A 24,895-nucleotide genomic window follows, 5' to 3' on the forward strand; every position below is an offset into this window, starting at 1 on the left:
GTAAAACGTTATTAGAAATAGGAAATATATCATAAATAAAGAAAATAAAACTAACTAATGTAACCACCTATTACGTGACTTTTGTTCACACAACCATTGGTTAGAAAGTTACCTTCATGTGAGATGCAATCACAATGAACATTCCCATTACAAGCTTCCCTATGATCTCTATTGCCTATAAAATGTAACATCTACCATGAACACATGTAATTCTTCTTTCTTCATAATATATTAAGTCATATGTATCCACTTGTTATTCTTTGTTAGATAGTGCTTTAAATTCCTACATGGTATCAGAGCCCTCTAATAGGAATTAAGGAACAACCATCAAGAAGATCAATCCGGAAGATCTACGAAGATGGAGTCTAACACAAGTTCAACAAACAAAACAACATCCATGACAAGAAAGTACACCATGGAGAAACTCAACGACATAAATTATGGAATGTGGAAATTAAGGATGAGTTTAATCCTTGAAAGAGCACAATTAATCGACATTGTGAAAGGTAAAATACCACCCTAGAGTTGGAAGAATGGAAAAATAAAGATTTAGATGCACACATGGAATTGGTTATGCATCTAACTGATGAACAAATAGATTTAGTAAAAGATTTAGAAACATCAAAAGAAATATGGGATGCCTTGAAGGAACGCCAGGAACCCTCGGACAGAACAACAAAGATTAACACCTTGAGACACCTTGTCACATTGGAAATGGAAGAAAGTGAAGAAATTGACACATTCATCAGAAAATGGCCGTTGGCCCTCGAGCAAGCATTATCAGTAGGTAATAAAATTGATGAAGATATGAAATTCGATTTAATTTTTGGGGCTTTACCAGATTCGTGGGACACCTTTGTCACCACACATGGAAATGATGACGTTTCAAACATGAAGAATATGTTTCTAAAAATGAAAAGAGAAGAGATTCGAAGAATAAAGGACAAGGCGAAACATAACAATGGATCAATGGCAATGAGCGCAATTACAAGATTTCAAAAATCTAACTTCTCAAAGCCAAGATTTCAAAAGGTTCAAAGGTCATACAAGCCAAATCAACTATCAAAGCAAGGAGCACTCAATGTTTCTACAATCATATGTAGATATTGCAACAAAATGAGACACATGGAAAGAGAATGTCGCCGGAAGCAATATGATCAAAGAAACAAAGGTAAAAGATACAATTTCCAAGCACATTCTGCATTAATACGTAATGAAGAAGAAGACACATCGTTCATACAAGCATTCATGTCAGAAGTACAAACTACAAAATTCAAATGGAAAGATTATGGTACTTTGACACCGGATCCACCCACCATCTCACCCATAATCGAGAATGGTTACATAATTATAAACCACTCCATCATCCACTTAAGGTACGCTTCGGAGATAATGGTATGAAGTTAGCTCTTGGAAAAGGTACAATTTATCTATCAATAAATAACAAATCGAAAATTACAATCTCGAATGTTTACTTTGTCCCCGGTTTAGCAAAGAACTTACTGTCTGTAAGTGAGGCTACATCAAATGGAACAATAATCGAATTTCATTACAATTGTGCTATAATTCGTTACAAGTTACCTACGGGAGATATAATTAAAACAACATGTCCGAATATCGGAAATTTGTATCCATTAAAGATGATGGATCATGCGCCAATTGAAGCATACATAAATTGAAGCATACATAGCTTCAAGCCATCAACAAGATGATCAAACATTGATATGGCACCATCGGCTAGGCCACCTACATCCCAAATCAATAAAGAAAATTCAAACACATAAGCTTGTTGAAGGTATACCAACTAAACCATTTCAGTATTTATCTATTTGTGAAGGATGTATTTACGGGAAGCAAAGTAGAAGAAAGTTCCCTCACCATATTCATCAAAACGAGAGGGCACTCCAAATCATTCATTCCGACTTATGTGGGCCGCTACAAATACCTTCAATAACCGGTAATTGACATTTCATTACCTTTATTGATGACTTCACAAGATTCACCATAATTTACTTCATGAAGAGTAATGCCGGTGCTTTCAATGTCTTCAAAACTTATAAAGCACTTCCTGAAAACCAACGTCAATCTCAAATTAAAACAATTAGAACAGATAATGGTGGAGAATATTGTTCAACTGAATGGAAGACATTTTGTAAGACACAAGGAATAAGACATGAGTTTACAACTTCATACAATCCACAACAAAATGGTGTTGCGGAGCAAAAGAATAGGACACTACTAGACACAAGAAGGAGCATGCTTCAAGTGGCCGGTCTACAAAACAAGTTTTGGCAAGAGGCCATCTCTACGACATGTTATTTACAGAACCGATCTCCGCACAAGGTACTCAGATTGAATACACCTTTTTTCTTATGGTTTGGAAGGAAACCTAATGTGGAACACTTAAAGATATTTGGTGCAATCGCTTATAGTCACATTTCTCCTAAGTTAAGAAAAAAATTAGACCCCCATAGTATTAAATGTATAATGGTAGGATATGGCGAATCCGAGGGGATTAAGGGATATAAATTATTTAACCCACAAAATAATAAATTTATATATCGTCGATCCGTCATTTTTGACGAACAAGTAGTATCCCCAAAATACCCTATAAACTTACAAAATATCCCCCTTATACATTATGTAAATAATCACAAATATGGGAAGGAGCATGTCAATAACATAAGAGAATCATTAGAATTAGAAGGGTTCAAAGAAGAAGAGGAGAGCCAAGAGGTACATAAAATCAAGATAATTAAGAATTTACCAAATAAAAATATAATGCACACATCCACAAGCATAGCACAAGAAGTGGATGGTGATGCTAGAGAGGTTGGTGGTGGCATTATAATAGAAGGCAACATAGAGGTGGAACATCGTAACAATGACGACGGTGATGGCATGGTGGAGCTAAGAGAAAATGAAAGGAATGATACTCCCACTCCTAGCATAAACAACCACTCTTATAGCTTTTCATCTCCCACCAATTCTTGGCAAACCCCAACTCACAATTCTGTTTTTTCCCCCACTTTTCTAAATTCAAAATTTTCAAAACCAACTTTTGCAAATTCAAAATTTTCAACTCTACCACTTCAAAACCAACTTTTCTAAATTTAAACTCTACCCCTTCAAAATCCACCTTTCCACAATCCATTTTCTCAAATCCCTCAAATCAAACCTTAGGATTTCCACACCAATGAACTCAAGCTTTAGGATCCTCTTCAAAAGATATATCTCAAGGTGACACCACCCCAATTGAAAATATAGCGAGCCCTATAACTATGAAGGAAAAGAAGTATAGATCCTTAAATGAGATTTATGAGATAACCGATCCTATGGAAGCACTAATGGTGGATTTGGATGAAGAGAATGAATACATTGAAAATCATGAACCACAAGCCCCTTTGCACAACATCCACCCATCGGTTAAAGATGCATTACAAAGCCTCGAACGTCTTCAATGGCAAACAACCATGCAAGCGGAAATTGATGCACTAGAAAAGAATGGCACATGGAGTTTAGTGCCTCGACCCAATGGTAAGAATATTATTTCTTGCAAATGGGTACTCACAAAGAAATTTGATTCCAATGGAAAGCTAGATAGATTGAAGGCCCGCCTAGTTGCAAGAGGATTTACCCAAATCCATGGCATCGATTACAAAGATACTTTTGCACCAACTTTGAAGATGGTTCCAATGCTCTTAATATTTAGCATTACCACAGGTCTAAATCTCGAGCTTCATCATATTGACATCGAGACCGCCTTCTTGCATGGAGACCTTGATGAAGAAATATATATGGAACAACCTCCATACTTTGTAAGCTCAACAATCCCTCATTACGTATGTAAATCACATAAATCATTGTATGGATTAAAACAATCATCTCGAATGTGGCACCACAAACTTCACACTTATCTTGAAGCTATTGGATTTAGACGCCTTCAAGCCAAGCCAACTTTATACATTCGGAAGGAACACACAAATCTTGTTATCATTGGTGTATATGTAGATGATTTGCCAATTGCTTAAAACTCCACCAAATGAACTCCACCAAGGTAACTTGAACTAAGAGTGGAGGTGGCCTTGCCACTCGTAAAGGTTTTGGCCAACCAAAACGGAACTGGACGGTAACCGGGGATCGGCGGATCCGGCGAGGCGGCGATATCAGCATCCGACGGGCTGGCGAAAGCGGTGGCATATGGCGATCGATGGTAACCGGCATCCGGTAAATTGGCGTCATCCGGCATCCGGCGACCAAATTAATAAATAAATATATATCACATATATATACATGAGGAGGGCAAGTGAGGATTCGAACCTTGCACCTCCTAGTTAAGAGTCAATAAGCTTACCACTAAGCCATGACATTTAGTTGAATTTATATTTCTATCATTGTACTTTTACATGGAAATTTTTATGCATGAGAGCTAAAACGAGTGACATGGTTATCATGCACCACATGTAATACATGAGCGCCAAATGGCAAACATGCATTTTATGCATGTCTTGTACCCTCACATGCATCATATGCATGAGAGCATCTATAAAAGAAGGGATGAAAAAGAAGAAGGGTTAGGCTTCTTTTGGGTTATGAAATTAAGAAGAAGAGAATTCGTTATCGAATTGATCGTGTAACTTATTTTAAAATCTAAAATCAAGAGTTCAATCGTAATCTCTCTCAATCTAACGTCAAACGTTCTATTCAATCTCAAGCTCTCTCTCTCTTTCAATCTAGCTTAAGTACTTTCTCGCTAAAGCTTGCGCCAACTTCAAGTCCTTCTGGTCTAGAACCCCGGCGGTTCCGCCTCACGATCCGCCCGTAGTGACGGATCTTCACGACAGCGTCATCATTTTATAAGAGACTTGGTCGAAGCAAAAGAAATGTCACTCCAATACACTTCAACTACAACCATGTGGGTTGATTTCCTCACTAAACCCGTACCCCAACACAAGCACTGGATATGTTGTTCGAAGATAGGACTCAAATTAGAGAAACCAAATAAATAGGTTGCTTACATTAAGGGGGGGTGTTAGAATATTAAAATATTAATATTAAAAATAAGACGTTACTAGAAATAGGAAATATATCATAAATAAAGAAAATAAAACCAACTAATGTAACCACCTATTACGTGACTTTTGTTCACACAACCATTGGTTAGAAAGTTACCTTCATGTGAGATGTAATCACAATGAACATTCCCATTACAAGCTTCCCTATGATCTCTATTGCCTATAAAATGTAACATCTACCATGAACACATGTAATTCTTCTTTCTTCATAATATATTAAGTCATATGTATCCACTTGTTATTCTTTGTTAGATAGTGATTTAAATTCCTACAGAGCTTACATGGGAATTAATGGATTTTGAATAATTAGACATATAAAACTATAGAAGAAAGATCACCACAAGTCAGAACGGTAAGTCTGGCGGATATGGTTCAATCCAGCAAAATGAGTTTGTTTCTGGATCGAATAATGAATGATATAAATGAAAACAACGTAAACTAATCAATCGGATTAGCTGTGATTCGCTTTGACACTTCCTTAATCAATCCTGGCATCGATGTGGAGGACTAATGGAATAACTAGAGTATGGCATTAATTTGTTATAATAAATTGTGACTGATGAGCTATATATAATTAGTGAAGGATCAAAGCCATTAGAATGTGGTTCAAACCCCCCTAGTTTTCGACATCTATACATTTGTTCAAATTACATTAGGCTTAAAGAAGACCACTTCACGTTTTAAACAAAGTTACCCCAAAGTAGAAAGTAAATAAAAATATTAATTATATGGACCCGGGACCCCTATAACATTATCGAAACATGCTTTCTTTCCTTTGCACATTTATCGCCATTGTTAGACTTAACCTTTATAACCATGATGCATCTCATGAGGGCAATTTCCAATTGATGTCAGGGTTGTCCGCTTGTGAGAAATTAAAGGGAGAGAAAAGAAAGAGAGAGAGAGAGGGGGGGGGGGAGCACAAAATTGTGTAGTATTGTTTTGTTTCTTATCGGTTACACCACGTTGAGGTACATTTATTTCCCCCCAACAATAAACTCTAATAATATGTCAACGTAAAATGTTTGTATATTATAATTATTCTAACACCCCCCCTTCTTGTAAAACATTTTAGTTCTTGGCCTTTGTAGGTAGAGGCCAATTTTATTGCTATAGTTCCAATGCTTTTGATATGACATCGGCTTAGTTAAAAAATCCGCCCACATTGTTGTTGTTGAGGTGTATAATATAGTAGCATTTCTTTAGATTCCACCAATTCTCTAATAAAGTGATGTCTTGCTCGGATTTGCTTGTTTTGATAAGTGATCTTAGGATTTGTTGATAACTTAATACATGATTGCTTGTCACAAAATATCTTCATTTCCATAACTTTAAAGATATCAAGTTCTTCAATTATGGTATTGATCTACAATCCTTCTTTCGCCATTAGAGCAGCTGCTACATACAATTTCAATGGTTGAAAGTGCTACAGATACTTGTTGTTGCTTTTCCAAGAGATTGCGGCACCAGCAAATATAAAAACCATGCATAATGTCGAGCAGGAGATAACAGGATCCCCCCCCCCCCCCCCCCCCAATCCGAATCCATCCAACCAACTAGAGAAGTATTGATCCATCCAGTAGGTTGTGATGAATTCTTGGGTTGGAAACTTCGATATGTAAGACCCATATCCTTGGTATATTTGAGATATCGTAGAACACGTTTAAGAGCTTGCCAATGTGCAAGTCTAGGATTTTGCATAAACCTAGAAAGAAAACCTACACAATAAGAAAGATGGGGAGGAGTGCAACTTACGAGATACCTTACACTACCTAAGATTTGGCGATAAGGGAGTGACTTCATAATTTGTTCTTCTTAAATTGACATCGGGCTTTCATTTGTTGTAAGTTTGCAATGAACCGCCATAGGAGTCGAGATTGGCTTACAATCAACCATCTCGAACTTTTGAAGAACATCGTCCACTAATTTTTGTTGTGTTAAGGTTAGAGTTCCTTCTATGCGATTTCGGGTGACCTTGATTCCAAGACAATATTCGAGAGGTTCAAGATCTTTCACTGAGAACTTCTCCTTTAATTGATTTATTGTCTTCCTCATTGAAGCTATTGAATTAGAAGCAATCGGTAAATCATCCACATAAACAACAATAATTACATAGATAGCGCCATCCTTGCGAATATAGATATTTGGTTCGGCTTGAAGACTATTGAAGCCGATGGAAACAAGATAAGTATGTAATTTGAAATGTCACATCCCCGGAGATTGTTTTAGACCATACAATGATTTGTAGAGCTTACAAACATAGTTCAGAAATTGAGGATCTAAAAAATGACTTGGTTCCTCCTTGAGATCTCCATGTAGAAAAGCGGTCTCAATATCAAGATGATGGAGTTCTAGGTTAAGGCTAGCAGAAATCGAGAATATTAACCGAAGAGGCACCATCTTTAAGGTAGGTGCAAAAGTATCTTTAAAACTATGTTAGGGATTTGTGAAAATCCTCTAGCAACAACACGTGCCTTAAATCGAACCACAATGCCATGAGCGTTCATTTTCTTGGTAAGGACCCATTTGCATGAAATCACATTTTGATCTTTGGGGCATGGAACTAAGGTCGAAGTCTTATTCCGAATTAAAGCATCCATTTTGGCTTGCATTGCAACCTCCCATTGTGTAGCATCAGGACCATGAAGGGCCTTCTTTGGTGTTAAGTCAATAACTTTATCATGATCATCCATAAAATCATCATCCATATCATTATTGTCGACATCAATCAATAGCATTTCAAGTGGTTCAGTGATCTCCATAAGTTCATTAATATTCTTAAATTTTCTTTTGCTTTTAGGTTTTCTTGATTTTAATTTTTGAAAATACTCTTCATCCTTAAGATTTGAGTTTGATGAAACATGAAGAAATGAGTTCTTGGAGAAATTTTTATGTCAGACTTACTTATTAGTTCCTCTAGGGTCATTGAAATTATCACCAGCTTTAGGGGAAATATCAAGAGAGGATGAAGAAAACAAACATGAGTTGGAGTAAATGGACTTTCTTCATTCATTTGATGAAGTTTGTCCATTGGTAAATTTGATTGTTGTTGTTGTTGTGCACCATCTTCATCTTTACTTGGGCTTTGGATTGTAGTGGCAGACACTTGATTTTAATGGGATTTGATGATGATAATGTGTTACTTCACTTTGAATTGTTGCTTCCTCATCAAGCTTTTGAATTTGTTCTCTAGTAATAGGGCCTTTCTACTCTTTTCTATGCGAGATATTCAAAGGCATTAGTAAATTTTTATTAATATTTTGATGTGAATGTTCTACCTTCGATGGGAGATTTGATAAGAGAACCTCCTCATCGAACGTAAGCGATCGGCTAAATAAAAATTTCATTGTCTTGAGATCAAATAATTTGTAGGCTTTGACTACGGCCGATTCTCCATAACCAATGAAATTCCTTTTCTAGCATGTGGATCTAACTTTCTCCTTTTCTCTTGTGGAATATGACCGTATTCCATGGCACCAAATACATGAAGGTGCGAAAGATTTGGTTTGTGGCCAAACCACATTGCATATGAAGTATTCAAACCAAGAGCTTTGTGAGGTGATCGATTTTGAAGGTGGCAAGCCATTGCCATCGCCCCTTGCCAAAATTGATTGTGAAGGCCCACAACTTGTAGCATACTTTGACTGGCATCCAAGAGTGTTTGATTCTTACGTTTGGCGACTCCATTTTGTTGTGGATTATAAGGAATGTTATATTCATGCCTAATGTCATGCTCTTGACAAAACTTTATCCATACATGTGAGAAATATTCTCCACCATTGTCCATTCTTATTGTGTTTATTTTACTTTCACATTGATTGCCACATAAGCTTTATAAGTTGTGAAAGCATTAAAAGCGTCGGATTTTGCGTCAGTAAATGAAATAAAGTACTTGAGTGAACTAATTGTAGCCTTCTTTTGGTTTGACTAACACTATGTAGGAATTTTTGACAACTTTGTTTTCCGAAAATACAACCTTCACATAATGGTAAGTGCCTAAAAGGTGTTGTCGGCATTCCTTCACTTAATTTGTGTCTTTGAATGGCTTTCATCGACTTTGGATTCAGTTATCCAAGACGATAATGCCAAAGTAGGGTGGTATTCGTGATGATGTTGCCTAATGTTGTGTGTGCTTCAATTTGTGTTTCCTCCATCATTTGAAGAGGATAAAGGCAGCCAAGTTTTGGGCATGATGTTATTAACATTTCACCACTTGGTATTTTTTGTTTAATAATAGCACAATTTGAATGAAATTCAATAATAGTTCCATTTGTTGTTGCTTCACTAACCGATAATAAATTCGTTGTGATACCTGGAACATAGTGAACATTTGGAATACCCATTCTCCTTGTTTGATTAATGGAAAGGTTAACTTCTCCTTTTCCAATGGCGGCTTTTGTACCATTGTCTCCAAATCAAAACCATTGTGTCCATGATTCTGGCAGGGAACCCATTAGTATTTCAAATTTTGATGTTTCATCAATAATGTTACCCGCTGAGATTGCAACATCTAGTTGTCTTTGCCAATTGCTTATGAATGTGTCTATCGGTTCTTCTTCACGCATCTACATGTTCATTAGGGTTTAGTAGGAGAAGATTTTGGTCGTACTGTCAGAGGGTTGGTGTAATTGTTGAAGATGATCCCACATTTCTCGTGCGGATCCAAGGCTTCGAACATGGTCAACTTGTCGATAAATTAGATGCATAATTATCTCCATTCTTGCATCTAGATCTCTACTTTTCCAATTGCTTAATTCAAGTTTTGTTGACGGACTGACTTCAAAACCATTTACGATTCCTATAAGGTTTGTTCTTTCGAGAATTAACTCCATTCTCATTCTCCACATTCTATAATTGTGATCGGTGAGTTTCTCCACCAAATACTTTTTTGCCATTTCATTTGATGATGCACCATTGATTGGTTTCCGTATCAGTGGTCGACGACATCTTGTATAGAATGTCCAGATCAATCTAATGTGATGTATGCCGCTTATTTATTCACAGATTACTTATCTAATGTGATGTATGCCGCTTATTTATTCACAGATTACTTATCTAATGTGATGTATGCCGCTTATTTATTCACAGATTACTTATCTAATGTGATGAATGTCGCTATGGTACCATGTGAGAAATTAAAGAGGGAGAAAAGAAACAGAGAAGAGAGAAGAGAGAGCGCAAAATTGTAGTATTGTATTGTATATAAAAGTAAATATCGTTTTGTTTCTTATGGTTTACATGAGAGGTTACAACTTACACCACGTTGAGGTATGAGAGGTAACAATAAAGGGGGTACATTTATTTTCCCCCTAACAATAAAGTCTAATCATAGGTAAACTAAAAATGTTTGTATATTATTATTATTGTAACACATTATCGTGAAAATCCACCAGTAAGTGCGGATCGTGAGGCGGAACTGCCGGGGTTCTGGACCGGAAGAATTTAGGGCTTAACGCTTAATGCACTTTAAGTTTAAAGACGAGAGATTTCCCTCTAATAAGAGTAAATTCGTAGTATAAGAGATCGAATAATAGTTAATTACATTTATGCATAAGCAAATCTTCGAGTAGGAGATTATGCGAGATTGAATAATACTTAATTATTCTTATGAGTAAGAAGGCTTACAGTAAGCAAGCATGAATAACACTTAATTTTACTTATACATAAGAAAAGTTTAAAGAAAGAGATCATGAGAGAGGAAACATGCAAAGCTTTTTATTACTAAATCATCACTATAATCGATATATTTAGTTACATGATTTTTTTTCTTTGCCCTTTTAGGGTATAAGAGTATGAGAGAGGAAACATAAATCTTTTCTTCTTCAAATCCCCTCCCCCTTCTTCTTCAAATAAGCTCTTATTTATAGGTTTAGGATTGCTTGCTTCCTTTCTTTCTTTCTTTTTCCCAAAAGTTTCTCTATATGAGTCAAGTTTTCTTTTTATCACTATTTTTGTTTCGTAACGTCAAATCTAACATGCAAGCTAGTCTTAGAAAGCTATTTCTGTTAGCTTTCTTATGCATATTTCCTTTCCTAATTTGGACATTGGACAAGGAAATTACGAGATTTTTACTCGACCTTGCTCCTCATATCCACGGCTAGCTTTTCTTTTCCTATCTTTTTCTCTATTTTTGTCTAGTTTCGAAAACCTCTTCTAACTTTTTATACTTTCATTTATTATTATAGTTGATTTAACAACATCAGTTTATTTTGACTACTCTTTTATTCTCTTTTGAGGGTGGTTTCGCACTATGTGTCAAAAACATCATGACAACGCTTCATGTATGGAAACATCCACCAACTATACCATCTCCTTTAGTCTGTTCACCATGTCCTTTTCCTATCTCCTCTATATCACCCGCCACCAAGGTAAGAATTTGATGGGTGTCATGTCTGTCAAAGACCATTTTACCCGTAAAAAACATACACATGGTAGAAATGCCCGTCAAGTGACATATAAAGTTTAAATTTCCATTTTTCATGTGAAAGGCCCCTACAAATTATGTATGTGAAATGACATGCTAAAATTCTATTTTCCATGTCATATATATTCTATATACATACATATGTCACTTATTATAGATACTATGAGTGTATATAATAATATACTTATACTATATGTGTTTTTCTCCAAAAAATTATATGTTTTTTATAACACACTTAAAATAATATCATCATCATGTAATAATGATATAAATACATATATTCTCAAATATTAATTCTTTACTAATAATATTAGTTGAAAATTGATTGAAATTTTAAACAATAACCTTTATTAAATACTTTAAGAGCGTAAACTTTAGGTTTGATTTTAATGTTATAAGTTTTAAGTTAAAACTAAATATTTTACTTACTTACTTTTTTATTTTTTATTTTTTTTCCAAAAAAAACTCCTTCCATTACTTATAAAATTTTACAAATGAGACGATTATGTACAAATCCTTGTAGGGACGTGATAGTTCCATCTTATGTGGATGCCCACTAACTCAAAAAAAGGAGAGGACAACCGTTGTTGGATAAAGGCTATTCGTTGTCGTTTAACTCCATCGAAGCCGCCCTTGAGGCCACCATATTGGCTGTTTAGAGTGGCTGCAATTTCACTCCATATCTCTTGCAGTAACCTTGTTCGATGCGCGGTTTGGTTGGAGAAGACTCGTCTACACCGTTGTTTCCATTGAATCCAAAGAGTTATTGGGCTGACCAATTCGAACAGAACTTGAGATTTGTCGTTAAGAGGAGTTGAGTGGACATTGTCGTTGGAGCAGAAAAAAACCTCTTGTGCTTTTATCACCAAAGTCATCCCCTCCAAAAAATAACATTTTCTCATACTTATTAGTAAAAACATTAACACAATATTTATTTTATGTATTTCATTATCTTTGTGAAGTAGTTATGTTTATTTGTGCATCTTTGTGTACTTTGTATAGTAATGAAATGTATAACTATAAAAGATGGTATAGAGCTTTTCTTTCTTTTCTTTTCTTTTTTTTCCCAAAAAAAACTGTACTTCCATTAGTTAAGAAAAAACACATAGGATAATATACACCTCATATGTTACAAACCACTTTGCAATGGTTACAAGAAAACATCATGTATAAATGAAACAACAAAGCCTCGTCACAGAATTAATCGACAAACTCCCCTCAACATGAGCCTCACACAACCCACATATAGAGCTTTTTATTATTAAAATTTATATGTCCAAATGACATGTTAGTTTTTGCACTCTCATGTCATATGACGTATATCTTTAAAAAATGCCCGTCAAAAAACTTTAATACTAACCCCTCAAATTCAAGCCATGCCCGCCACCTCCCAAAGAAGCCAAGTTTATTTCCTCTAGATCAAGGTCTTCTAGGGCTTGGTATTAGTTGAATTACAACTATTACAACTATAATTACAAGATTTGTAATGTGGTTGTATTACACAATTAATAAAGTGCAGAATGTTAAACATTGTGCATGATTAGAATTCCCACCACTCTTGCCATTCTATATGCATGTCCAGAAACTCTCAATCTTTAGTATTATCTATTGTGTCTATGACCATGATATTGGTTTCGGTGTTTGGGTTTTTGGCATATGTCCAAAACCTCAATTGCCGATTTTCACCCGCAAAGTCAGTCAGAATTGGAGCATGTTATCGAATGTCGGATTCTAAGGGAACTTGTCATGAGTATAAGTAGAAACTGTTACCCAAGAACTTGGTATATGGCAACTTGGTACATACATGAGCCTCTCATTCTTCCTTTCCCATTCACATTCTCATAGCCTGCCTCCTTGACTTAAAGCTGCTTTCAATCTTCCTCCAATGTTTTATATATTTAAATCCCTCTTATCTTCTTATTCATGTCTCATAATTGACTTTTTTCGTTTTAATTATTCTCTATTTTTTATTTTATGTTTTAGTTCAATTTCTTCACTGCGAGCGACACTGTCGCTTGTTGTGGATGATTTTTATTATGAAATAAATGCTGATTTAATTGTGTTACAACATGAGTTTTTGCATTTGGGGAAATCAAGTGAACAAGTTATTTCACACGCAGAATAAGAAATAATAATTATGATCAAGAGAGCATCACAACGATATCGGAGATTCCTTATAATTTTTCATTTCATGGCTTTAGACCTAGATGCTGCTCTTTCTTTCAAATCATTTCTTTCGAATAATGGCAATCAAGAGGTCGCAAACGAGGTTTTTAAGGCCACGGGGATTCTCGGTAGCTATTTCTTGCAATCGATCGAAGAGTTGAACTGCTCGACTCTTGCCAATGTGAGCATCCACGAGAGGCTGAGTGAGGCTTCGAAGAAAAGAACTCCAAAACTCTCCGAAAAAAGGAGGATGCGAGAGCAGACCATCGATTTTCGGTGAAGGGATATGATCACATTTCTCGAGTACATGAAGATCCAACAGCTCTAGCTCCGCCACACTTTCTACGGCCTCTTCAAATTCCCTTCGAGAGAAATTGTAGTATGGCACGTTGAACGTATCCCTCTCCGAAGTCTCGACAATACCCTATATATCAAATGTTGTAGATCAATAAAAACATTCATTATAATCAGCACTAAGTGCATGCTTAGGATTGAAACACAGTAATCATGCTTGAGTTTACAATTCTAATCAAATCATAATCATGAAACCCTGAGTCCAACCTTCAATTTCTTAGCTTGGGCTTCAAATTATTCGGAAGGCTTTGATGAGGATGATAACAAAGACATACCTGTTCAACAAGTTCATTCCATGCTTGTTCGAAATAGCCACCGTATATGTCGCATCGTGATACATGGTTCGATGGGTTCATTTCTTGTGCGTGACATGTCGAGAATATAAACATCATCCCATTGCTTCTCATCTCCTCAGCTCTATTTCTCAGGAATTTCCTGGCATCCTCTTGGAATTGCTTTGCATATGCCTCTGAGACTGCTGCTGCTGCAGCCCCATTACCTGTTGGAATCCATATATGCCCCCCATTCCAAGTCGGAGCATTTTTGTCGAGAAGCACTGCTGGAACCTAATAATGCAACATTTTCTTCTGGTTATCGGATATGCTACAAGTTTTACTAGATTTCTAACAGGAAATCCATTATGTAGCTCTACATATTTCAGAATTTTAATGTATCAAACCTGCGAAAGCCAGTGTAGCGCATAGGTTGTAATCGCAAAATCCACACTCCCTTCCGGTAAAACATGATCGTAGAAGGATCCAGGAACCCCAGCACAGAAGAACTTCAATGACCCTTCAAAAACTGTTGCAAAGTCAAGATTATGTAGCATGCAGAATAAGTTGTTGAAATCATCTGATGGAAGATCAACAAAATAATATTGGAGCTCCTTGATGAATTCTGGTTTACTTTGAGCCGTTTCTTCTTTGAATTCGTTGTCTTCCTCATGCAATTCCAAGAGTTTAGTAACGATAAATTGTGCATATTCTACTGTATTCCTCCCATAGCCACATCCGTAGTCTGCGATTCGAATAAATCTTGGACTCATGATTTGTATTACATGATCTTCATTTTGCTTATCCTTATCCCTAATGCCAATAGCATTGTTTTCCTTGTATAGCTGGATGGCTTCAACCAGATGAGCCTTCGCATATGCATGAAACCCAAAATTCTGTGGGCCTGAGTTTCGGGCATAACTCCCAGCTCCATCTCCACCTTGCATACATGTGAGCTTCACCATCTCCATTGTATCTTGCTTTATTGCAAGATGCTATAGCAAAATAATCTTACACCTGCAAGTTCAGTTGTTGGAAGGTTTGTCTTATAACTCTCACTGACTTTAGGCATTATGACTAAAGCAGCAGAGCCATGGATTCTTTAAAATATGACATAATTAATACTTCGTTTTTCAGTTCTGCTATTATTTTTCAGCTCAATACCGCTTCAACATACAATGTGTTCACAAATCTACGCAAGAACCCTGAGACATTCCTAAACGCAACAAATCTAACTTCGTGTCTTATTACACGCAGAGTTTCATTGGAGTATACACTTCTATCCAAAGGTTTTTATTTTTGATAATGAAGGATAGTAATACTTTTTCAAGACATCGGAAATTATGTACTCCTATAATTTGCAAAGAAATTACAACACTTGTGTATGTTTGATCAACTGAAATGATTTCGTTTACATTATTAGATCTGAGATTAGAAGCTCTACTTCAAGAATTTTCAAAGTAAAATAATATCAAAATGCAACGTTGAGATTTACAAGCTCTAAAATGCTGTAAACGTTAATAGGACAAAAGTATATACAATTTGCAACATTTTTAGCTTGGCTTTGTACAAATATCTACACGCTCAAAAGATTTTTCTTCCCACTAACCATGATATGAGTTTTAAGGATACAAAATCAAAATCCCCATTTGCGAGATTATAAAAGACTTATTTCTCTATAATTCTGCACTAACAAGAAATTACGGCCCAAAAATTACAAGAATAAGGATACAAAAACCACAATATATTTATATTGTGATACTAATACCTACATTGCAACATTATACACACATGCATGTAGATTTCTATCTCAAAAGTCTTGGCATTTGCAAGAAGAAGAAGGAATATGAAGATTAGTTACCTCGTTAAAGATCAAATATCAGACAAAAAGGAATAATGCTGGAGCTTACATGTATTTGAGACATGTAGATAGGGTTATATATAGTAGGCTATGGTCTTGTCTTGTAGCAATAATAGGTCACTGATTGTTTGAAGCGTTTTTTCACTTTAGTGTGATCAAGGAAAAAAATCCAAGTTTTCAATGTGAATGAATGGTCTACAATCCTAAAAGGAGAAAGATATAAAGAAGAAGAGAACGAGTTGACATGCTAGAAGTAGGAAGTACTTTTTAGGCCACGTTTGGCCACGTTCTATATGATGATCCGAAACTATACATATCAAACAAACTATCACTTCTTGTTACAGTAGGAAAATGTCCTTTCGGCCCCTACAAGACACATACAAAAAGAGTTACATAAAAAGATCATATTATAAAATCAATTTATAATACATTCTTTTCACCTCTTTGTCATCGCATAATGATTGGTAATTTATATATGTGTTGATGATACTATGTCCTTCTTTTGATGAAGCTAGAAAGAGAGACAATGCATTAAGAAGGTATGTTTGTACTTATGATAATATAACATCATCCACAAAATTGGGAAACCATACTTCCAACCAAGTATTCATAAAAATTACAAAGGCCTTTGATAGGAGAAATCTAGGAGACTCCCATAACATTGACCTTATGATTGTCCTCTCGATCTTCAATGAAATGAAGATCCATCAAGACGACCAACTTATAACCTATGAATATAAGAGCTCCATGTTCTTCTAGAATATATCTATGAAGATTTGGAGAGTGAATTTATAATTCTACAATCTAGATCACTAAACTTGTAGCTGAACAATCTTCTTTGTTAAGAAGAAAGGGATATCTTGTGTTGATGGATTATTGAGGCTTAAACAAAAGTCACAATTTAAAACAAGTATGCTTTGTGTCTAATCTCAACTCTACTAGATTTTTTTACTGGACCTTGATACTTCACAATACTAGAACTTTGTGGTGCTTATAATGTTGTTTGGATTTATCCACATGATCAATGGAAGAAGATGTTTTGCATTTACAGTGGAGATTTTAAGTATATATTTGTCAAGGTCATAGTTCAAAAGACCTATGTTTTCCATATAATCCCAACTCTTTTTCGAGTGAATGGAGATAAATAGCTCACAAAGCTATAGACATGTTAAGTTCAAAATTGTGTCTTTCTGTGTCATGAATGTGCCTTGCCGGTATTTCAACGTATGGCCAATGATATTTTTTGAAGACTTCTTGAACATATTAATTGTCATTTATCTTGGTGAAATGTTGATCTTCTCCAATACCCAAGAGGAGTAGGATGTGCATGACCTCAATTCACATAGGTAATATGCACTCTCTTAACAAAGAAATTACTAACTTCCTTATATTGTCTATGCCTTCACTCGTAAGTTGGGTTATCCAACGAAGCTTCTTCTCAACCTCATTCTTCTTGGAAAAATTAAGCAACATGCAATATACAACTTACGGTACTTGCTCATAGCATGTGTTCTTACATGTTGAACTACTTTATGCATTATAACCTATTGTCTTTGTGAATCAATTCAATCATCTTATCATGTCATAATCTTACCGTCTCCTGAGAAAGATGTGTGAGAGCTTTGTTTTCACTCGTTGGCCTTCTACCCATGTATCCATGTTCCAGGTGACTTTTAGAAATTAAAACAAAAGCTTCTGAATTTTCTCTTAGAAACTGAACCAAGTGGAGCAAGTACCATGACCATGTCCACAATTATTTGTAGGTTTCAATGAACTACACCACTTTCAATAGGACTATAGGAAGAAGAAGCACCAATGATGTAATACCTTGATTGTACGAACGCTAAACATCCATTATTATGAAGAAAAGGAAAACTAGGAACAATCAAGCCTTTATGTGTGATCAAATAGAAAACACTAACCAAACATCGATAAGTTAGGAGGCATATATAGGTATTGTACAATCTTCCCCCATCAGTTTTCCCCATCAAATTTGTTTGGGGCGTCTATTGGCAAATAGTTACATAGTGTGAAAAGGCCAGAAACATAATTGCTACAGGAGATGGGACTTAAATATAAAGAGGCCAAAATGTGATGAAAGGAACCCGACATGTTATCATTCTTAAATGGCCTTTTTCCTATTCCTCCTTTTCTTTCCAATGGAATTCTTTCCCATTCATATTCTTATCCATATAGGCTTCTCATCTTCATTTACAGCCCCTCTCTGATCCTCCTCCATTTCTTATATATTTTCATAACATGATTGACTTAGTTCATTTCCATTATGATCTATTTCATTTTATTTGTAATCCAAATTTCGTCTCTGTATTTCTCTTCTTTGCAGCTATGCTGTAGCTTTTTTTACGAGATAATTCAGTTGAGTTTTGATTTACAAATGATCTCGTCTTTATAATTAATTCTCAAGGGAATTACTTGATCAACTCAAATGATTTCGTTTATGAAAGGGGATTACAAACTTTACTTCACAAATTTATCTACTTCTATTATTTGGAAAGAAATTCCAACACTTTCTCTCTGTATGCTTGATCAATTCAAATGATTACATTGACAATGTGAGAGTACAAGCTCTATTTGAACATTTTTCAAATGGAAAATAATATCCAAATGCTGCAAAGCTGAGACTAGTTGCAGCTCCACTCCACTTCCATAAATCTTGAGGAAAAATATATAAATTTTGCAGCATTTTGCGCTGAGCTTATCTATCAGACACCTACTGCTCAACAGATAACAATGAGTTTAAGGATATAAAATCAAAACCGGATTCGAGAGATAATATAAAACACAGAGTTGTCTGACTCGCAAAACAGAAATTAGGGCCGGTGAAACCAAGAGGCTAAACGGAACACTTGCTTCTAGGCCATGTGGAAACTTTATTATACTCTAAAGAATTAAATGTAAGGATCATATCGCTAAGTTAAGAGTTATATAACGTGTTCTAATTTCTAACAATTCCTTATTATTGTAGACAAATTGGCTTTAGGTATTAAAGACCTAAGGAGTTTATGCGAGACTACGGAACATCCCATATGTTCGGATTCCCTATAGCCCTTTATCACTTATTATGAGACAAAGATTGTTTTGCACGATACATGACAAAACTTTTAACATGGAAAACTCTCGAGGAGCTAAAAACCACAGGACCTAGTCCAGAAATAATTCACGGTCAACGTTAAAATTTGTACAATAAAGTTGTGATCTAAATAAATTAGGGTACAGCTATATAAAGATGAAAGTAAAATTTCCTCTAAAATCTTAAACCCAACTAACGAGACACAAAAACAGCACCAACGACTCACAATATGTGGTCAGTGACGGAAGTGGTGATGTCCAAAATGTGAACATTTAATCAATTTACTCATAAGCATTGATGGGGAAGGCCAAGAAAAAGAGTATGAGTTCTCCAAAAGTCCTATTCTATTCTACAATATAAGTCTTCCAAAATTTCCCCCTTTCTCACTTTTACAACATATAATAATGAGCCTTTTCACAATGTACTAAAATAATGACATTTGCGCATCTAGGGCTCATCCACACACCCAACTAGTGTGACTCGAAATGCTAATAATATCCCTCCCCCTATGGCCACATAAGGACAAGATTTCGTTCAACAACTCAATTCGCATCCAATCCAACAACCTTTGGATATAGCTCAAGCTTCTCTTTATGGACCACTTTTGTCAACATGTTAGCAACATTATCATCCATGTGAATTTTCTTCAGTTTTAATAGTTGGTCTTCAATTGTCGAGTGTAGCCAATGATACATCATATCAATATGTTTCATGTGGGAATGGTATGTATCAAGTTCCTGCTCAAATCTATTGCACTTTAACTATCACAAAACATCACATAAGCTGCTAGTTGATGCAAACCCATTTACGAAATAAACATTTTCATCCAAAGCATTTCTTTGCCAACTTTAGTCGTTGCAATATATTTTGTTTCTATAGTAGACAAAGCAACACACTTTTGCAACTTAGACTACTCTAATATGGCTTCCCTTGCACAAGTAAGCAAGAACGCGGAAGTAAATTTTGTCCCAACTAGATCCCCTATTACATCTGCATCTGAACATCCTTCAAGAATTGGTTTAGAACCTCCAAAATATAAACCTAGTCTAGATTTACCTTTAAATATCGAAAAACCATTTTACAGCACCCCAATGGAGCTTGCCATGATTGGAGAGATATCTACTTACAACACTAACGACATGCACAATATGTTGTCTTCTACTAAACATAGCATATCTGGTCTTGTATTAAATGGTTCCCCTAATACAAATTTTAGAGCCGTGTGTGGAAATTTCCTTCTTGCCTAGAGAATCTTTAAGCATTCCCTTTACTCAATAAAATAATATGCAACTTATAATTGTGGAACTTTTCGTACACTTGTTGATTATGTATTGGTGGTAGGCTAACCATATCTAAATTTCCACATGAGTCATCTTAATTTGGAGAAAGAAAAGAAAATGTTATCCAATCCTAGGTAAATCAATTTAATGTGCATGTGTTACATGCTATTGTTTTCAACTTTAGGATTCTCCAAAAGTGATTTTCTAAAGTCACATTTAGATTTCAACCAGTGGGTCATCATGACCCATTTCGAAAAGCCAAATTCTTGAAATCATCAAATCTCTCATTTCTAATGTTTGATTTTCACACAATGTTTTACATGATGTTTTGTCTTGGAGAGACATAGGGGATGTACATAAATACTTGAAAGGTGATGTAGAGAACAAACAATAAAGAAACCATAAATTCAGTGCAATCAATATTGTAGCGTGCTTTAGTGCAATTACAACATCAAGTCAAAACAACATTGCTTGAGATCATTTAAGAATCCAATCTTTTGTGGACGCTCTATTTGTCTTCACATATGTTGGTACCAGTGTTGCCTTTTGACGGCCAACATTGCCTGTCATGAGAACGGTATTCCAAAATTTTTGCCCGTCAAATTGACGGTTTACCAAAAAAAATGCCCTTCAAAAAGTAAATACATCGAATATTTGTACGAAACAATATATTATACCCTTCTATCCTTTGCATCTTTCCAAATTTCATATACATGATCCCATTGTATCTCTTCAATGTGTGGCCCATTCAATGAGACTTGCATTAAATCATCTAAATGCTCTATATTCAATCGATTTCTTTTCATCTCTTTGATGAGATTTTGCCAATGAGACTTGCATTAAATCATCTAAATGCTCTATATTCAATCGATTTCTTTTCATCTCTTTGATGAGATTTTGCTTAGAAAACCCTCTCTCACACGAAACTGTGCTAGACGGAATAACCAAAGTAGCTTGCCATAATTTCATCAAATGAGGGAAACTATCTTGCCAATCCTTCATTTTGCAAAACATACGCCAAGCTTCATGCATAGTATAGCCTTCACAATTTAAACGTAAAGTGTCAACAAACCTATAGAGTTCCATTTCACAAGCCTTTGCATCATGTAAAATTTGAGGACATGCATTGACATCAACATTTGGTTGTAAGTGAGAAATCAAAATTCCCAACCATGTCTTTGCTTTACTTTTGCCCTTAAAGAGGAGAGCAATACTAGTTTTTATGGACTAGTAAAAGAATTTGGTGGTATATCTAGTAAAAGCCATTGTAAATTTTCGTAGAGGGAAATATATAGGGTAAGTTGGACTTCGTCTAGATGCAGAATGCCAACCTAGACACACCACAACATAATGTTACTACGTAGCATGTTTTTCCAATAAAACATGTACGAGACAATGATGCCATAAATGCAAGGATAAGTCCAAAGATTAATTGGTTTGGTATTTAACACTATACAATAAAGTTAGATATGCAAGCCATATCCTATAGAGTTTTTGCTTTGGTCCTAGAGGAGTTCGCGACATGTTAACATGTTAACATCAACTGGCAACATGAACTAACATGATGAAACATGATTTTATTATTATTAACTAGCCTCGCCGATGCATCCGCCACTCCATACACGATTCTATGTGCACATATGTATATGTGACACCTCGAAATATATGCATAGATATCTATCTATCAACCTAACCTACACTTAGATGATGATGTATGGACATACACATATACATATATTATACAAGATGCATGTTGATGTATGTCTCGATGCATCAATGGGTGAGGACCTTGGCAATTTACTACTCCTCTGAGCTTCGATTGTAGGACAAGATGCAGATCTTCGTGAAAACCTTAACTGGTAAGACCATCACTTTAGAGGTAGAATCCTCTGATACCATCGACAATGTCAAGGCCAAGATCCAAGATAAGGAAGGGATAGCCCCGGATCAGCAGAGATTGATCTTCGCCGGGAAGCAGCTCGAGGATGGGCGAACCCTAGCAGATTGCAACATCCAGAAGGAATCCACTCTCCATCTCGTGTTGCGTCTACGCGGTGGGGCTAAGAAAAGGAAGAAGAAGACATACACAAAGCCCAAGAAGATCAAGCACAAGAAGAAGAAAGTGAAGCTCTCTGTCTTGCAGTACTACAAGGTGGACGACTCAGGGAAGGTTCAGAGACTCCGTAAGGAATGCCCTAATGCTGATTGTGGTGCTGGTACCTTCATGGCCAGCCATTTTGATCGCCATTATTGTGGCAACTGTGGGCTTACTTATGTCTATCAACAGAAGGCATAAGCTTCATATTTAGGTTTGGACTTTCTATGATGGTGTAGGTTGCATGCATGAAATTAGAGTTTTTTGTGTCTGGTTTTTCTTGCGGACTAAATGTATCCTGTTAGTTTTTCTAAGTATTCAATTACTAGTGTTCTTTGCATTCCAGAGAGAGAGAGAGAGAGAGAGAGCTACCTTAGATGGGTGAGTAGGACTGCTGCAGGTGTTGCTGAAAGCCTGAATCTATGAGTAGACTGTAGCAGGAAACGAGCAACAAGCTTCGAGTAGGGATAGTTATTAGTGAGCACTGAGTTGCGAGCTTCCAGCAAGGTGCAGGGCTGAGGGAGCAACGAAGAAACATGGGAAAAGGGGAGAAATGGGGGGAGATGGGGGAAAATGGGGGAAAGGGAAAGGAAGGTTTTAGATGGGGAAACGGGGCGGGGGAATTGGGAAGAAAAGATTCATAATTTAGAGTCTAGACTCTATTAGTTTTTTTACCTTTTCGTTACACACATATGTGAGTCTTTCAAATTCATACACTCCCAATGCAACTTGAACAATTTGTTCCTACTACCTAGGACTATAATACTATTGTATTGGTCTTAGTAAAATTTGACGGTATTAGGAAATTTTAAGCCTTCATTTTTACGTTTTCATAAAACATATGCCCGTCAAGATTGACGGTTTCATTTTTAAATTAACCTTCATATACGGTTAAATTTGCCAAAAACGTTCAAAACGGCCGTCAAAAGGCAACACTGGTTGGTACCAAATTCTTGGATGTGTGCTTGATCTTATTTTATTATTCTAGAGACATTTTCATTAAGGGAATCTTGTATGCATACTTAGCTTTTCTCTTTAGTAAATTAGTGCATATAGAGAGATTCGAACTTTAGTGCATATGCGTGTGCATTTGTATATAAAGCTATTTTCTTTGTCTTTCAATAAACTACAACATAGAGTGAGATATGAACTTGAGCGCCTATTTATCTATGCGTTGATTCTATTGGTCAAGGTTACATATACATTGTGCACGGACTTAAGATCTTTATATCACAAACCATGGAGAAGTAATTGATTCTTATTTGCTTCATCAACAAACGTATAAGTGGTTGCTCTTTGCGCTAATAATAACGAACTCCACATATACAAAGCCTCCTCATGATTCTAGTTGGGAGACATTGTATGTCCTTCAACAGGTGTGCGTATTTTAATCCATTTCTTCATTTGTCCCATAATTAAAACTTTTTGTTTGTATGTCAATAAAAATGCCAATTCGGAAGATTCGCATCGTGCACCATTTCTTAACATATTCAAAAATGTAACAAAGTTATTATTTACATGTTTAGCTATAAGAGACCTAATTAAGCACCCAAATTTCTCGACTATTTATTCATCTCCTCTTTTAGAAGATTGCTTGTTGAATTCTAGATCATTGAGGTAGTCCATTAATCATATATTGTTGAAATGGATGAGAAGTTCTTGTCTAACAAAATTTTCACATGAGGTAGCTATTTCCAAATTAGCAAGCAATTTTTGTATTCTAAATTTTCTTAATGCTATCCAATTTAGCAATAACTTTTGTTGCTTCTTTGATAGTCTTAAATTTTCTTTTAAGATGTGTTGGCATGACACTATTATCTAGAGTTTCACAATGAAAGGCATTCCCTGATTTTAAGCATGTGTTTATATGAAGCTCTATAATATGTTGAATGGTGATAGGTAAAGTCTTCCGGTGAATCAACTTCTACGTCATCTTGAGCATCACATGCAAATGTATGGGCAAAACTATCTGATTCCATTGTTTAAACCATGTTGCATATCATAAACTCTTTCATACAGCTTCTTGAAGGTTGCTCTGTAGCTCATTCTTTAACTTGTTGATGTGAAATTCTCTCCTTGTTTCTAAATGTGATGACACCCAAGTTTTAATCATCTATTCCCTCACATCTTTGTTGATGTCACAAAATGGAGAAAGGATATAACCCCACCCTAATGTTGCCCTTTAAATAACCCTATTGAATCGAGAAGGCTCGATCTTTGGTTCTGGTCGGGTATGCCCACACCTTGCAAATCGAGTCGTCGATGAATCTGATGTGC

At 35.8% G+C, this 24,895-nt stretch overlaps 2 protein-coding genes across 2 annotated transcripts; one reads left to right on the top strand and one right to left on the bottom strand.

Moving 5' to 3' along the window:
• Nucleotides 1-13,542: 13,542 nt before the first annotated feature.
• On the bottom strand, nt 13,543-15,281 carry LOC147866679 (indole-3-acetate O-methyltransferase 1-like). The gene is made up of 3 exons (XM_087317134.1): nt 14,699-15,281; nt 14,295-14,585; nt 13,543-14,089 (listed from the first exon to the last, which is right to left on the bottom strand). Exons 1-3 carry the CDS (start codon nt 15,260-15,262, stop codon nt 13,727-13,729), a joined length of 1,218 nt encoding a protein of 405 aa, XP_087173260.1. The 5' UTR covers nt 15,263-15,281; the 3' UTR covers nt 13,543-13,726.
• Nucleotides 15,282-22,336: 7,055 nt separating this feature from the next.
• LOC147866680 (ubiquitin-ribosomal protein eS31 fusion protein-like) lies at nt 22,337-22,963 on the top strand. The gene has a single exon (XM_087317135.1). It carries the CDS (start codon nt 22,355-22,357, stop codon nt 22,817-22,819), a length of 465 nt encoding a protein of 154 aa, XP_087173261.1. The 5' UTR covers nt 22,337-22,354; the 3' UTR covers nt 22,820-22,963.
• The last annotated feature ends 1,932 nt before the right edge of the window (nt 22,964-24,895 follow it).

Source organism: Azolla caroliniana, unplaced genomic scaffold, assembly GCF_043228905.1.
Source record: "Azolla caroliniana isolate FFs.n. ecotype wild unplaced genomic scaffold, voAzoCaro1.0.p SCAF_3, whole genome shotgun sequence".
In the NCBI taxonomy this organism is placed as follows: Eukaryota; Viridiplantae; Streptophyta; class Polypodiopsida; order Salviniales; family Salviniaceae; genus Azolla; species Azolla caroliniana.

Coding starts and splice junctions, on each gene's coding strand:
- LOC147866679 (XM_087317134.1), bottom strand. CDS start 15,262: ATGGAGATGGTGAAGCTCACATGTATGCAAGGTGGAGATGGAGCTGGG. Junction 14,586..14,698: donor CGCTACACTGGCTTTCGCAG/GTTTGATACATT, acceptor TTGCATTATTAG/GTTCCAGCAGTGCTTCTCGA. Junction 14,090..14,294: donor GGAATGAACTTGTTGAACAG/GTATGTCTTTGT, acceptor TTTGATATATAG/GGTATTGTCGAGACTTCGGA.
- LOC147866680 (XM_087317135.1), top strand. CDS start 22,355: ATGCAGATCTTCGTGAAAACCTTAACTGGTAAGACCATCACTTTAGAG.